We start from the raw sequence: 15,947 nt of genomic DNA, 5'->3' as shown, positions 1-15,947 counted from the left end.
AAAATATTTTACAAGGCTTTTTATGTACAAATAATTAGATTTTGTGTATATAATAGTAATTTGTAACTATTCTAATGTAAATAATAATTTCACCTGAATTAATAAATGAATATATTTATCATTAAATATTTAGATAGCTCATGTTTGTTAAATATTTTAAATAATTATTGCTAACCAGACACGGTCTAGACGTTCAGTTCATTTAAAAAATGATAAGTAAATCTCTAACCGCCGCTATCAATAACCTACTTACTAAGGTTTAAGCCTAGTTTAATATGTTAAAAACTTAAAACAAATTTATCTAAACAAAGCATTTGTATGAAAACTGCGTGTTATAACATTAACGTTCGGTCTTAGCACGTCAGGATAAGTTTCGACTAACACGAAGGATTTTTCGTAAATTTGATGTCACTATCTATCGCAAAGTCTATCAGCGGTAAAACCAGCACCTATCCTCATCGCAACTCCTCAATGATAAGTACAAAATAAACTCGATACACATTCCAGCAGTAGTCACTGCCACTAAAATACACTGTACGCAATAAAAACGCGTAATTTGCCGTAACGTTAATATAAAAATAAAATAATATCTCCGCCGGACTCCGACTGTCACATTAACGTGGATGTCTGGCCTTCAGTTTATGATATTAGTCGTCCGTCCCTTAACTATGAGGAATATATACATGATTATATTTAAAAGTAGTGAGAAGTAATAGCTGCACTATTTCAAGATAGATTTCAGACGGAATGAAAGGACGCTGTCGTATTTCCGTCTCTATCACCCATACTCCATGCCTTTTTTATAGTCCAACCATTTAGCGAGAGCCTTGACATGCACGATTAATCTAGATTATAAATCAATCAGCCTAGCCTTTCTTCCAACAATGTACCGATGTACGATACCCCTCGGTAAGACTGGTTGTCAAACTTTCAAGCTTCTGACTACTGTTAACGACTGTTGAAAATCTTAGAAAATGACAGTCAGGATCCACAATTTAACGGGCTTCCGAAACAACAGGGGAACTAACTAAATGTTATTTAATAAATTTGATTAAAATATGACATTATATGAGTTTGAACATTTCTTTTCTAATTTTTTATGTCTGTTAAAAAATGGAGTTTACAAGGTGGTACTCAGAGACAAAAATCTTAAGCAACTGAAAAAACGGACAGCAAATTTGTTACCACAAATTCTTACTTAAAAGAAGTTAATGAGTAATCGATATCAAATCCTTTAACTGAGTTTGGAGATCTTATTTCATTATCCGAAGGGTTTTAAAGTAAATTGTGTCCGTCATTGTATAACAACAATCCCTAATGCCTTTTAAGTATGCAAGTCTTTTTAACCCTAACTTGCTTAACTTTACAGTTCAATATCAGACACATATATACATGCTATTTAAAAATATATTTATAATTGAATACATATATTAAAAGTATGAAAACATACTGCATACCAGAGAGTACTCCGATTAGTTAGTACATCCCACTTGATCAAATTATTTGACAAGTCTCCATTAACAGCGCCACCTAGCGGCAGTAATGTGAAGAATCTTGTATTGCCCACGCGTATTACATACATACATTACATACACACATATATTATAATATGTTACTAATATTACTAATATTATAAATGCAAAAGTTTGGATGTTTGAATGAATGTTTGTTAGTCAATCACATCGAAACTACTGAATGGATTTAAATGAGATTTGGTACATACATACATAGATAGTTTTCTATCGACTACCACCCGCTTAGTAAGGAAAAAATCGCCCTTTATATAATGCATTATAAAAATTTTATATTTTCATATTTATCTTTTGTTTTTTAGACCACCCCCCTCCCCCCTTCGAAAGGCTTCAGCACTCACTAGGGTGTGGGATCCACCCAATTGGAAACCTGTAACCCGGATTAACACTTGAATACTTCTTAACCCGGGGAATCATGTCCCGCAGGCGAAGTCACGATCTAAGCTTGTAAAACAAATATAAAACATACATATAGAAAATAACTTTCTTTGAAGAATCACCGTGTTTACAGATTTATGAATAGGCAATTTATTAACATTTCACGAAACACGAATAAAGCAAAAATAATGATGTGGGTGTGAGACTAAGATGAACGGGAGATGAACAGCATCCATCTGTATCAATCGACGGGTAATTAACTAGAATTGTGATAGACAAATTACTTAACAATGGTAGTTAATCAGCTGGAAGAAAAAATATTTGAAACGGAAAATGAAACGACATTTTGTTTTTTATTGGGCATTTTAGTTTCTCTTTGACAATAACAAAGACAGACTGAAGTTTTGTAAAACTTGGAGACGCTTGTTTTAAATTATATTAAATAGCTTCAAGGGAAATTTTAGCCTTCCCATTTAAACCAAATAAAAACCGAAACTTATTCGTATGTCTGTTCGATTTAATCTATCTGAGAATCTAAAAGTGTAATAATCTACGTTAATCTATACTATAATTATATACTATATATAATATATTATATATAATATTATAAAGCTGAAGAGTTTGTTTGTTTGTTTGATTGTTTGTTTGTTTGTTTGTTTGAACGCGCTAATCTCGGGAACTACTGGTCCGATTTGAAAAATTCTTTCATTGTTAGATAGCCTATTTACCGAGGAAGGCTATAGGCTATATATCATCACGCTACGACCAATAGGGGCAGAGTACCAGTGAAAAATGTTACAAAAACGGGGAAAATTATGATTCTCTTATGTGACGCAAGCGAAGTTGCGCGGGTCAGCTAGTAAAGATTAAACGTTAGTTACTTTCTATCAAACAAATAATATCTCACAAAGCTTATCAAAAACCTCCCCGAGCATGTACAGCAGAATAACTTGAGCAATGAAGGTGAATCGTAGTAAATGATTTTGAAAAAAAGTTCAGGGAACAATGGCAAGGTCTATTGAGCTTCAATGCCAATTCAAATGCCTGACTGGTCCGTTATTTTGCAAGAATCATGCCGATTTGTGCTTTAATTTAGCCAGTGCTTATTTCAGATAAAACCGAGATTATGGGAGTCCTAAGTTTAAACCTAAAGGCATCAAAATATGAGACTGGAAATCTTGGCACGTTGTTCCGTGAGTCACTCACATCAAAAATATAATTCTGTCTGTATGTCACTAGTTCCAGAATATCTAAACATATTAACTGGATATTTTAAATGAAAAATTCATTTTAGCTTGCTTCAATGATTTTTAATTACTAACCCAAGTGGTTGTGACTGGAATCAGAAAGATTTTTTAGGTAAATGATTAATGTTAGGCTGAAGGATTCCTAGGTATTCAAGATCACATGAATGTGGACAAAGTCCAAGATTTTGAATATGTAATACATGCATAATATGATGTCAGACTGGATCGTGCTAAACTTTTCAAACGCATTGAAGCTACTTCTTTATATTACCACTAGCGGACCCGACAGACGTTGTCCTGTCTACACGTTACTAATAAATTAAAAATTAATTAAAAAAATATTGTCCAGCGGACAAAATTGTGAATCTAAACTATTCTCAGATCCCCTTGAACACACACAAAAAATTTCCTCAAAATCGGTCAAGTCGTTCAAGAGAAGTTCAGTGACGTAGATGTGTTGTAGAGTGTTTCGACAATTGCTGATAATAGCTTGAATTACGCGTATAAGTATTATATAAAGAATATAGATATGTACTATTGTAAAGGATGTGCATGGAGCGCTTACTTAACGTTTGAATAAATAGTTTTCTTATTTAATAATTGGTATATTAATAAATACAATGCTGGAGAAAAATTCATTAATCAGCTGGCGTTACAATCATTCTTGGACCTATTATTTCAATTTCAGGCAACGACGATTTCTGTACGAATTAATAGGATGAATCCTAGCGTCTTCAAATTCCACTACAAAACTTCTTATTTTCACTCTCAACAAATTGCCCGAATTGACGTACAAACGACATTACATATTACATAGTAACCACTACATAATTAACATACCAAAACATAAAATAACAAGATGTATGTTTTCAGTAATGCATACATAATTTGGTACATACATTTCGTGGAGTGTAAATAACGGGATAGAAGTGCATTTTAATAGTATATAACAAAGTTGCGAATGATGCCAAATTATTAATAATATATAAAATGTCTTAGAGCTTAGAATATACGGAATCTAGGCGGGCGGGTAAACGGCTGTGGTGTCACTGCGAGCGAGGGAAGTAAGACAATTTTATCGGATTTCACAATGTAATAAAGTGTTAAGAAAATTTTTTTCCTTGTATAGAAATACGGTTTTATATGTGTAGATTATGGTCTAATTAGATTTACATTTCCCCAAAATCCCAAAATGAAAGCTCTATTGAAATTAAATAGTTCAAATACTTACCTAAAAACAGAAATCTATCCCTAATTGCTTAGTTACTTGTAATACCAAAACTGCTATAAATCTTCTGCCACCATTACAAACATACATACATATTATCACGCCTTTTTCCCATTGAGGTAAACAGAGACCAAACAACAGTCCCTAGCAATAATAATAGAAAAATAACTCTTATCTGAAACTACACTGCCTTCCTAATGACGCATGTCAGCGATCAAGTTTTTAAACCAACTCGCTTCCGCTCTACGCTCCGCTCCCCGCTCTCACTAGCACCCATACCTTATAATTATAATATTAAATTTAATATAATAAAACGTCAGTGAACGCTTGGCAATGTTTCAGAGTGTTAGTATAAAAATGTAAGATATGCCTCGACAGTGACTCACTAGGCGCCAAACATCGTGTCCAGCATATATATAGAAATATACAATTTATTATAAGTATTATCGTCTTGTTACATGTTTCTTATGTTTGCTTTGTGGATGGGGAAAAAAATATTAAAAAATGTTTTTTTTTTTAAGAAAATGGTAGATTTTTTTATGGATTTGTTTTGTTTTTCTTGTATTATTTTATATGAATGGTGATAAATAAGTAATTGGGAATATTAAAAGGCCCCTAGAAAACAACTACTACAACATTTTGAAAATTACACTCCACATGGTCTTTGAACTAGAATATTATCTGTATTAGATAGACATTAAGAAAATATTTTCATCATAATTTTTAAAATGCAGGATACGGACGTCTACAGTATTTCCTTAATTTATTAAAGTAAATATATCCGTTCCATGGTTTTATAATAAAATAATCCCTTTATTGTAGTAATCCCTATAGTTGTAGAGATCACGTGATGAAATATTATATTTAAAAAAATGTACTGAAAATCAGAAACTGGACAAAAAGTAGTATGAAAAGAAAAGAGCGAAAAATTTATCTGGGATATAAAGGAAAATATTAAAAGTAAATAAAATTCGCTAATGCGTAAAAAAAATAATAAAAACAAAGAAATTAACAGACCAAGATCCTCTTTACGAGTGAATATTTTCTTCTATTAGGTACCATTATTTAATATGTAACTTTTGAATTTTAATTTTATAACAGAAAGTCGGACGGTGCGGAAATCCGACCGTTTGGCTGTTTCCCTTCATTACCGGAGCCAGATACGACAAGTTATAAAAAAACTAGAACAACGTAGTTACCTTTTAAAATACGTAGGTTTTCCTTAAAAGTAGTATTATTTGAAGATGAAACCAGTATTAAGATAAGAATTTATGAACTCTTTTTACAAAATCTTTGGAAATACACAAATATACACGCATTTTTTTACTGAATATTTTATGTCTTTCAGTCTGCTTTCCACTATATTGATTTACATCGAAATTGGCCTTAATTTAAGCAATTATAATCATGCTACAGCGAACAAAAAATACATTTTATTTATAAAAAATACCCATAGTTTACCAACAAATTAATAGTCCAACACTAAAAGTCTAGATTTTAAACACTATCAAGAATCTAAGACCTATTTAGCATCAACAAAAAACGGTACACATTCAACCCAAGATCACAATCTTAAAGATAGCGACACAAAAATAAACTTTTTCAAAATATTTCGCACAGGAAGTGTTATATTAATTACCCGTGACGCCAAATGTCACTTATGCCGTGACGTGTGTTAGATAGATTTATTTTATGAACTATTATTTTGTGTCTGAAATGTGTGTTGGCAGTTTTGATGGAGTTTATGATTATTGGTCATCGGTAGTGGCGAATTTGGTTAGGTTTATTTGATAGCTCGATGAGGGCAGTTGTTTATAAACCCCGATTACTTTTTTTATTTTCTTGAAGGTAGAGGTTTACAAACAAACCTAAAAGGTAAATGTTATGGAATTAGCACATTGCTGGCCATTCTGAAGGGAAGAAAGATTTAGACCTTAAGTCCACCATGCTGGACTAACTGTTCATTCCTTTAAGAACTGTTTTCATGAGTATGTTCCGCAAAGTACAGTAATAGTTACAATTGTTACTTTTCACCTTTACCTTTCTAGAAAGTACTTTACGCACTGCAAATTTTGTATTATGGCTTTTTAAAACATTGTAACCATAGTGCTAGTTATTAAAGAGTGTTAGTTTTGATCGCAGGTTAAACTAACACACTTTAATTTTTCGGGTGACTAGTAAGTATAATGTATAATTATTATAACGAAGAGAGAAAGAAACTTCTTGACGGCATGCAAAATCCGTAACCAACAGTATCCAGGCTAACGTTACATAGACTAGATTCGAGGACTAAACCCTCTCTCATTAAGAGATCCATAAATCGTAATTAATAACTGTTTTCATTCGTATATTAAAACAACAAACAATTTCTATACGTATAAAGATTTATAACAAGCCCTAAAGTTTTATAATTTATTTACTATTCATTCAACACATAACAACTGACAAAATAATAGCATTATTTTCTGAAACAATAATAAACTGGTTAAGGAAAATTAATGAGAGATTTTTAGTTAAATAAAACATAAATGTGCTATAAAAATGAAGAATTGTTTGAATAATACGTCTTTATATGTTTACTCTTTGTGTAGATGTAAAAGATTTAGAACAATATAACTGTTTCCTTTATTTCATAAATTAATACATCATTTTGATTTCCTATTTCTTTAATGCGAAGGTTTGTTTTGATGGATGGATATATGGATGTTTCAGGCAAAAACTACAGTTTAAATTTTGATTAAATTTATCATATTGGACGTTTTATAACTTTTATTAACACTTTTTACCCGGAAAATCTTTTAAAGCCGAACAAAACTCGGGCATTTTTTTTATCGTTAATTGGAAAGTTTGTTTCGATGGATGTTTGTTACTCTTTCACGCAAAAGTTACTGTTTATATTATGTTGAAATTCGGCACACTAGGAGTTTATATCCTGGATTAACACCTAGGACTTTCTATACCAGAAAATCTTTCCATGCGAACGAATTCATGGGTAACGTTAATATTGTTAACGAGAAAGTTTGTTTAAGTGTATATTGCTTTTTCAAGGAAAACCTTTAATTTAGATTAGACGTTCGGTATATAGGCAGTTCAAGACCCGGATTAAAACATCTAATACCTTTTATCCCGGAAATAGTTTCCACATAGACGCATTCACATAATGTAACTAGTGTTAAATAAATCTTATTTAATGTATCACATATTTCGTTATTAAATTAATAATTTAACTATTAAATCAAATGTTTTATTTACTGGAAAAATAGTATCCTCATAAAAACGGTTGTCGTATATTAATGACTGTTAAAGCTAAGTGGATGGGCAGCGTGACACATTAGTGAAAAATAGCTTTAGTTCGCGACTTTGCTTGTTAGTCTATAAAAAGTATTTAATGTCATTCTGTGTGAATCAAGGTGCCTTTCTGTCAACCTTAGGTGTTTATAAAATATTAAACTCATTAGACTAAATATGATTTATGTGGCCCCGGATTCGGCTCCCGGTTTGAGTAATATTTTGGAAGACTGTTTTCTAGTTAAGAAATTTCTTGATTAATTTATTCAATATAAGCTAACCATTTTTAAACAAAACGCTTTCTTCCTGTGTTACTTATTATGATTATATAATGCTAACAATTAGCAAAATTTTTAATAGTACATTAAGAAATTAAAAGCTACTTCGTGTAGTAAGTAGGCATTATATACCTGTACAAAAAAAAACTCAATGTCTAAGTGGATTGCCAAAATTTTACGGCTAAACTCCTGTAGCGAAATTCTGTACAGACGGAACTATCGAGTATCGAAAGTTTGACATTAAGAATGTATTGCAAAAATAATTCCCACGACGCCCGTCAGAGGCGCTGATTAGATTTTCGTACAAAATTGCTCGATGACAGGCCGGTTGTCGGTAGTCGATAGTTGCAGAGAATCGAGCTACAGTAATGACTATTTACAGAAAACTTCACTGTACCTTATTTGAAGAACATAGGTAAACAATTTATCTAATACCAAAAATGCTCTGAGCCATTATATATTTATATCTTTACGATTTCAGCTCCTCGCTTTGAAACTAATTATTAAACTTGAAATTTACTACTTGTGTAATAAAAAAAATTTTAGAGTTTCAGCAATTAAATAATAAAGTTGTAACAAACAGTACACCGCACACTAACTTTATATTATGAATATAAGTGTAGACATAAAACTAGACACCTGTTCACATAAAATATATTATATTTACGTCAAACTTTTAATAAATATATGAAAGAAACATAAATTTTACGTTTAATGTTATTTTTTTAATGTCACGAAATTATTTTTGGTCTAAGGGTCACCGCTTGTTGGAATAAATTATCTTTGGATGTACAAAGTTCTTCAGATAACCTAGAAGACACTTGGGTGGTTAATGGCTTGGATAGTTTAAACTGAATTTATTTCAGCTAATACTATTTTTACTTTGTATATAATGTCGAAATTGATAAAGATTTCATTTAAAGTACCGTATGAGGATTTAGCATTCCTTATTATTGATAAGATGTATCAAATTTTAATAATAACTGGTATTTCTAAATTGAAAACCTCAATTTATAAATGCATATACCTAGATTTATTGAAAAATATATTATTATTAGGTAAGTGGTAAAAAGATTTATTAGTTACGCGTATGGACAGAAAATGAAATACTTACCTTTTTTTTCGAAATAACACAATAAGTTAAGTACAAATGATAAATAATGAGCAGTGATTGTAGCTATATCAAAATCTCATGTTTCAAAACTGAAAATCAAGAACAACAAATTTCACAACATATTCACAAATGTATAACAGCGGCATCTAGCGGCAAGTAGTTGAAACTACCACAATCCGCTCAGTCACAATCACCAAATACTACATAGTACAACAGAATTTCAATAGATAGCGCTGTTCTCAACAAAATTAAACTGCGAGTATAATGATTTGCGTATTTTTAACGAAAAATATTAATAGACAAAGGGACTTATACGTATGGTGTATGTAAGAATGCAATACATATGCAGTACATATATTTAAACCAGGGATAATAACAATACACAGGAGAAAACTCGAAAAAGGACAGTCAAAAACTATTTGTTTTTGATTAAGGGTTTCACAAACTAGCATACCCATTATGAATCTTCGGATATCAGTAAGACGAATCCAAGGTTTGTAGAAGTCTGAAAATTGTGTGTAAATAATAGCAATTAAATACAATATTATTGTATAAAACCTATCTGGCTTTACTTAGGAAATCTTGGAGGAGATTGTAGGTACATAGATATCTCTTTTCGTGTCGTTTATACCTACCCGTTACTTTAGATACGTCTTTTGCTGTCTCTAAAATCTAAACTACCATTAGTATACAAATGCATAAGTTCTACGCCTTTAGCTTGCTAAGCGGGGAGAAAGCGGGATGACAAAAAATTATAAAAAGGGGTGCAATGCTCATTTAGTTACTCATCTAACTAGCTATTAGTCATCTCGCTTACTACGAACCGGTAAACTATTTTTATACAAAGCATACAAAGCATGACTTAAGTAAATATAAAATGTTTGCATGAATCACTATGCAACACATATGCTTTATATTACAAAAAACAATTATAGCAAGATGTAGATATCAATCTGACTACATAGTAAGGTGTTAATTTCAAGGAATAAAATATAATTCACGCTTTAAATGAAATTAATTATAATTATTAAAAATGTATATTTTTAATAATAAGAATTTCCTCATAGATTTTTTTAAAATTATGATACGATGAACGGCACCTAAATTTATATAATTCTTTGTAGTCTACATACTTAAATAGAGGGCGTTTTAGTACCGTGTTGCATCAAATTCTCTCAAATAAAAGAAAATAGGATAGATATTCCTCTATAATTTGCATACGTTTAGTTTTGACATATTTTTTATTTGGTTGATCATACCTTAAATACCTTAAATTCAGTATAAAAATGATCGATTCTTATTTCAAAACTTAATTTTATTTGTAGCTTAACTTTGTAATTTGTGTTTAAGCAACCCAAAGTCTAATTATAGTATGTCTTATTTCAACTTACCTTCTAAGAACTGTCTGGTAGGTAATCGTAGAGATACTTTGAGAGAAGACGCGTACGCCGAGTCGATGTACCACTGCGGGTCGCGCCGCTCACCCAGCCTACTGGAACTGCCTCTGAAATAGACAGGGTTGAAGATATTAGTCTCTATGTACGTTAATGATTAACTTTAATATGAGACTAAAGGACTTTAAGTCATGAGACGATTTGAATTTCAGGTATTTTATTGAAAATAAACTTATTTCGTGCAACGTGCTAAGGCTTGAAAAATAATTGGAGTTTTAATAGTATCAAATGGTTTGAATGCAACGGTTTAAATTAAGAAAGGACTTAAATTTTAAAACAGTAATTTTAAATATTCCATAATTTGTGTGACTACATCAAATTATAAATGAAACTCTTGCTATTATTTGAGGGGAAGGATTTGTATCGGTTATGAATTTATACATCCGATAAATAAACTAATTTATATAAGACGCTATAAACAATGAATGAAGCATTTCGAAAACAGATATAAATATTTACCCATCTGTTAGCTGTTCAAATTTTAAAAGTTAGACAAACTGGAAATCAGGCCGTTATTTTTGACGTGTTAAAAATAATATTTTCTGTTTAATATCTGTCTAGTCTACCTGTGGCCTTGTCTTGAGAAGAATCGATAAGATAATGGAAACTTATAGCAAAATAATTAATAAGTAATTAGCTAAAACATACTGGAAACCTATAAAACTGTCTAAAAACTACCGAACGGATGTTTTGTCTAGCGAACTTGCATTTATCAATGACATATCGTTCATTCACAAAAATATACTGCAATAAAATTCGCATATAAAAAGCAATATTCAATATAAACTTGTATCATCTAAATATAAAACAGTAGACTAATAAATCAATAGAAAAAAAACGCAAAAACACACAATGTGAGGTTATGACGAATCAAAACATTGAGGAAAACGCCTTTGACTTAACTTATAGCAATCATGCAGTGAAAACCGGCTGTAATATTTACCCTGGGTCCATCTCTACGGTCATTTAAAGCACCACAGGTTTATAATACATGAAATAAAATTCGCGAGACGATATTCAAAATAAAAACTACATGTTTCCACAGTATGTCAAACCCGAAACTATTTTCGTACATCCCCAAGTTCACGATGGATTGACGCAAATAAACGCCGCGGTTCGCCACTAACGTCGCTTTTTGCGGGAGTTTTTCGCTCGTGAGATGGTTCGAATCTGGTTACTGGTTGAGTTAGAAGTTAAAGGTACACCTACTAGATGGCGTTGTATATTGATCGCGATCTAGTTCTACTACTCGACAACAGATAGCGTTTATCAAAGTCATAGCGATCGATAGTGATTAAGAAAACAGGCAAAAGATGGCAGCACAAGGATTTTGATTAGTATTTGTTAGCAGTAATTATTTCTTTGCTCATTGGAACTGATCTATAGACCTAATTTTCCCTTTATTTTGGCTTTTTTTATAAGTTTAGCACCATGTACATGTGCCCACCCTGAAGTTTTGTAGAATTTTGCGATTGGACTTTTGTAATTAATATCAAAATATTTTAGACAGTAACTCGGACAAAACTAATATTGTTAATGGCAAAACACAGGGCCTGTGCCTGCTTGATAGGCATCTTGTTATGAAGGTATATAGCTATACCTATATATATCTACGAGTAGGTATACCTCTATGAGTCTATGTATGTACCTATGTAACTAGAGTTCAAAGAATCCAAACAATTTATGTGAGACGAACCGTCGCAGCTGTACGAGCGATAACTTCAAGATGTTACAACACTGTTTATTTTCATAGCACGCTATTTGATAAAACTGTGTCCCGACTAACGCTTGTGTAAATATTGCAGGGAAATTCTAAATTGTTGTGTTAGTTTTGCGGATGATGCAGATAAAATGGTTTAAAAGAGAATAATAAGGGAATTTTGATTATTGCCAGAATTAAATAAAGTCAAACATCTTAAAGCTAGAAATGAAATAGGAATAACTGGTGTTTTCTATGTGAACCCACTAAAATGCAATCTGGGACGAGAATCCATATCCTTAGAAACTTAAGAAATGTTGTTCTACAGCTATTATCATAAGCATCACTAAACTTATTGGGAAACTTCCAGTACTTTTTTTAACTCGTCTTGTCCCAATGCTGGGCAAGGGTCTTCTGGCTGAGCTAGGGAGAGAGGACTCTGAAGGTCTTGAGTCCACCACGCTAGCCTAATGCGGGTTGGAGACTTGGCATGCCCTTAAGAAATGCGTTAAATTTTTAGGCATGCAAACGATTATTCACTACAAATAAAGCAAGTCTATAATCTATAATCATGTCTGTCAACAATAATATCATAAATCGATCATAGTTCGCTTCATAAATGATCGCCTATTAATATGGACGTCGTATATAATTTACGACTAACATTACAATGTACAATGTAGCATTAGTAGTAACAGTAACAGTAACTTCCAGTATTTTTTTTTAACTCGTCTAGTCCCAATGGCGGGCAAGGGTCTTTTGGCTGGGCAAGTGACAGAAGACTGCGTGGTAGACACAAGTTATAATCTCTGTAAGGTCTTAAGTCCACCACGCTAGCCTAATGCGGGTTGGAGACTTGGCATGCCCTTAAGAAATGCGTTAATTTTTTAGGCATGTAAACGATTATTCACTTCAAATTAAGCAAGTCTATAAAATTATAATCTTTAATCATGTCTGTCAACAATAATATCATTAATCAATCATAGTTCGCTTCATAAATGATCGCCTATTAATGTGGACGTCTGAATATAATTTACGACTAACATTACAATGTACAATGTAGCATTAGTAGTAACAGTAACACAGTATCAATAAATGAGAATTGGAGATAAATCGAACAAGACAACATTTAGAGACTAATGGTGTTATTCAAGAGAGAGCTAGCACGTTTTATTATGAGTTGCAACATGAAAAAAAACTAAACTTTTCAGGATATTTCACCAAAACCATAAATAAAGCTAATTTTCATTAACTTATACTTCCATTCTCTTTTAAGGGCTTTAATACTTTCTACCTGGAACTTTCCGAGCATCCTATGCTTTATTCGGACCGGGCGCTTTATTGATTAATCCTTACACATACTGTTAAAACTAAAACCTAAGAGTTAGCATTGCTTATGGAAAAACTCCAAAATATTTTGTGATTATCGTTAATTAACATTCTTTACAAGCGTTTGCTTGATACGGTACTCAGAAACTCCATATTGAAAGATCGCAGTAGCTATAAGAAATTGTTAAACCGCTTATACATATTACAGAACGTATGTAACCGTGACCTAACACAATAATACCTAATAACTTCAGAAAGAAAGCTTTTCTTCTCATCAGATTTTGTAATAGAGTTTTAATCATAAAAGGCGCAAATATATTTTCATTTTCACATACCATCATCCCGACACACGATACAAACAGCTCCCGACATGAAAGCGTTACATTCACTAATCTTTGTTACGTGAGTCGACACACGCTCGACTGTGTTAAATCTGTGTGACATACACTAATCTGAGAGGAATATTAGTGTAAGTCGATGAGAGCTTAACTAATTGCTTTATTGATGATGTATCCAGTTTACTGCTACTTTGTTTAGATAACGATACTGTGTTTAATATTTTGCCAAAATCTTTGAAACGTCTCGCAAAGGTTTACTTATATCGCGAAAATTTTGGGGTCAACATTTCTTTGTACAGCATGCTTTTTTTGAAAAAGCATTAAAGTTAAGGAGTTAAAAACACTGGGCCACAGATTTTTCTTAGCGCTATTAGCTAAAATAGACTTAAAACAGTTGGTAGGGTGATCACACACTTTGATGATAAATTTGATCAAAAAATTACAACTATGTGACAATCAAACATTCTAGTGTAAATCGAAAATGAATATGCTATGCCTACTTTATTAATTTTCGATTCTTATAAACGATGACAAATTCCAACATTCTTGACAGAATTTTATTAGTTTCAGTAGTATCCTTGAAGAGTTTACGAGGTGTTATTTAAACTGGTGATCAGATCCTGCCAGTGTCATCTATTGTTAGACACTATGAGTAATCGCCGGACATTGCTCGCATTGTTCGGTTTAGTATAAATTGTTTTACGTCATCTAGTGAAAGCTTTAAAACTGATTTTTATATCGCTAGATTTTTTTTTTGAGAAATAAGTTTGAATTTTTTGACAGATGTGCTAAAAACCTTATAAATTAAATTACTTTAGGGATAAAATTATTTATCTATACATGGATAAATTATAATTTATACTATTAGACATTAGCGTAGTGCTTTTATAGGTAGTCCTTTCAGAATATTCTATCTTCCTAGCAAAATATAACTACTGTAACACTGCCTGAAATTGAGTGTGACTGGGAACCGAACACAGGACCACAACTTCTACAGTGCTATACACTCCTAACACGAGAAAAGCAACAATTCCTAGTATTTGCCTAATAAATCCTATAACTATACTCCAACTACATCAACTTAGTAATCAAAAACACAGTTGTAACCCGAGCTGCGCGCGCTGACTAAAAATAACTAAATCAAACAAAATTCGACTAAAATAAATAGTGGAATTATAACCGGGTTGAACGATCGCCGGCTTAGTTTTTTCATAAAGCGTCTAATTTATATGAATGGGAGTTATTTTGTTGGTGAATAATGGAGGTTTTCCGTGAATTTAAAATAGATGTGTGAGTCAGTGATTTGGGAGATTTGATGTCTGAGTTGAATGCAGCTTGTAGCTTGTCTCATATATAAGATTTTTATGTCTGGGCTTGGTTTCTTCTTAATATTATATATATAAAGGAGTTTAAATTCTGTGGTGGTTGGTCATAAGTTGTAGTCTATCCCGAAGCAATTGAAAAAATAAGTAAGTATCAATAAAACTCTGGGTGGAGTGGGATAGATTTGTAATGTAAGAGTAGATGTTTGTAATCCACTATTTACCCCTGGTTTCTGAGTACATTTAGCGGTAGTTTATCTATTCAATAGTGTTTTTTTGTATGAGTTTTAACGCTATTGAATAGATAAACTGCCGCTAAACGTAACTCAGAAACCGGCGGTTAGTGTTTCAGGTATGGTTGTAAGTACTTTGTGTCCGTCCTCGTGAAACACGTATAATTTTCAGTGTGGAATTACTCTGTACAATAAAAACTATCCGACCATTTTTTATCGATTATTTCCGCACCATAAAGATTAGTAAATACAGTAGCGTATCTAAGCTTTTGCCATCAACTTTATCAATACTAAACATCGTAAGCGGGTTAGCAGTTTAGTCGTGAAATAATAACAAACAAGCTGACTTACAAACGAGTTGAAAGTCTCCGAGTACTTACTTATATTATTTGACATTTATCAACTACACTATAACTATTTGACATTTATCAACTACAACTATCAAAAAAAAAATTATGGATAAAGCTCACACTAACTTGTATATTAACTGTGAATTTGTTACAAAAT

The 15,947-nt window shown here is 31.9% G+C and overlaps 1 protein-coding gene across 6 annotated transcripts in view; it reads right to left on the bottom strand.

The window, feature by feature from the left end:
* cher (filamin A protein cher) overlaps positions 1 to 15,947 on the bottom strand; it is a 121,858-nt gene that overhangs the window by 44,640 nt on the left and 61,271 nt on the right. For 2 of the 6 annotated variants that reach the window (XM_076130826.1, XM_076130827.1), the window contains exons 2-3: positions 10,457 to 10,569; positions 9,520 to 9,570 (exon numbers count right to left, since the gene is read on the bottom strand). In XM_076130826.1, coding sequence (XP_075986941.1) covers positions 9,520 to 9,523 — 4 coding nt within the window. In that variant the 5' untranslated portion in view covers positions 9,524 to 9,570; positions 10,457 to 10,569. Of the gene's footprint in view, positions 1 to 9,519; positions 9,571 to 10,456; positions 10,570 to 11,462; positions 11,609 to 15,947 lie in introns of those variants that run through there. The other 4 variants (XM_076130828.1, XM_076130829.1, XM_076130823.1 and 1 more) reach the window with 3 other exon arrangements.

Source organism: Anticarsia gemmatalis, chromosome 25 (assembly GCF_050436995.1).
Source record: "Anticarsia gemmatalis isolate Benzon Research Colony breed Stoneville strain chromosome 25, ilAntGemm2 primary, whole genome shotgun sequence".
NCBI lineage: Eukaryota > Metazoa > Arthropoda > Insecta > Lepidoptera > Erebidae > Anticarsia > Anticarsia gemmatalis.
The sequence above is the reverse complement of the archived record's forward strand: the minus strand, read 5'-3'. Positions and strand labels throughout refer to the sequence as shown.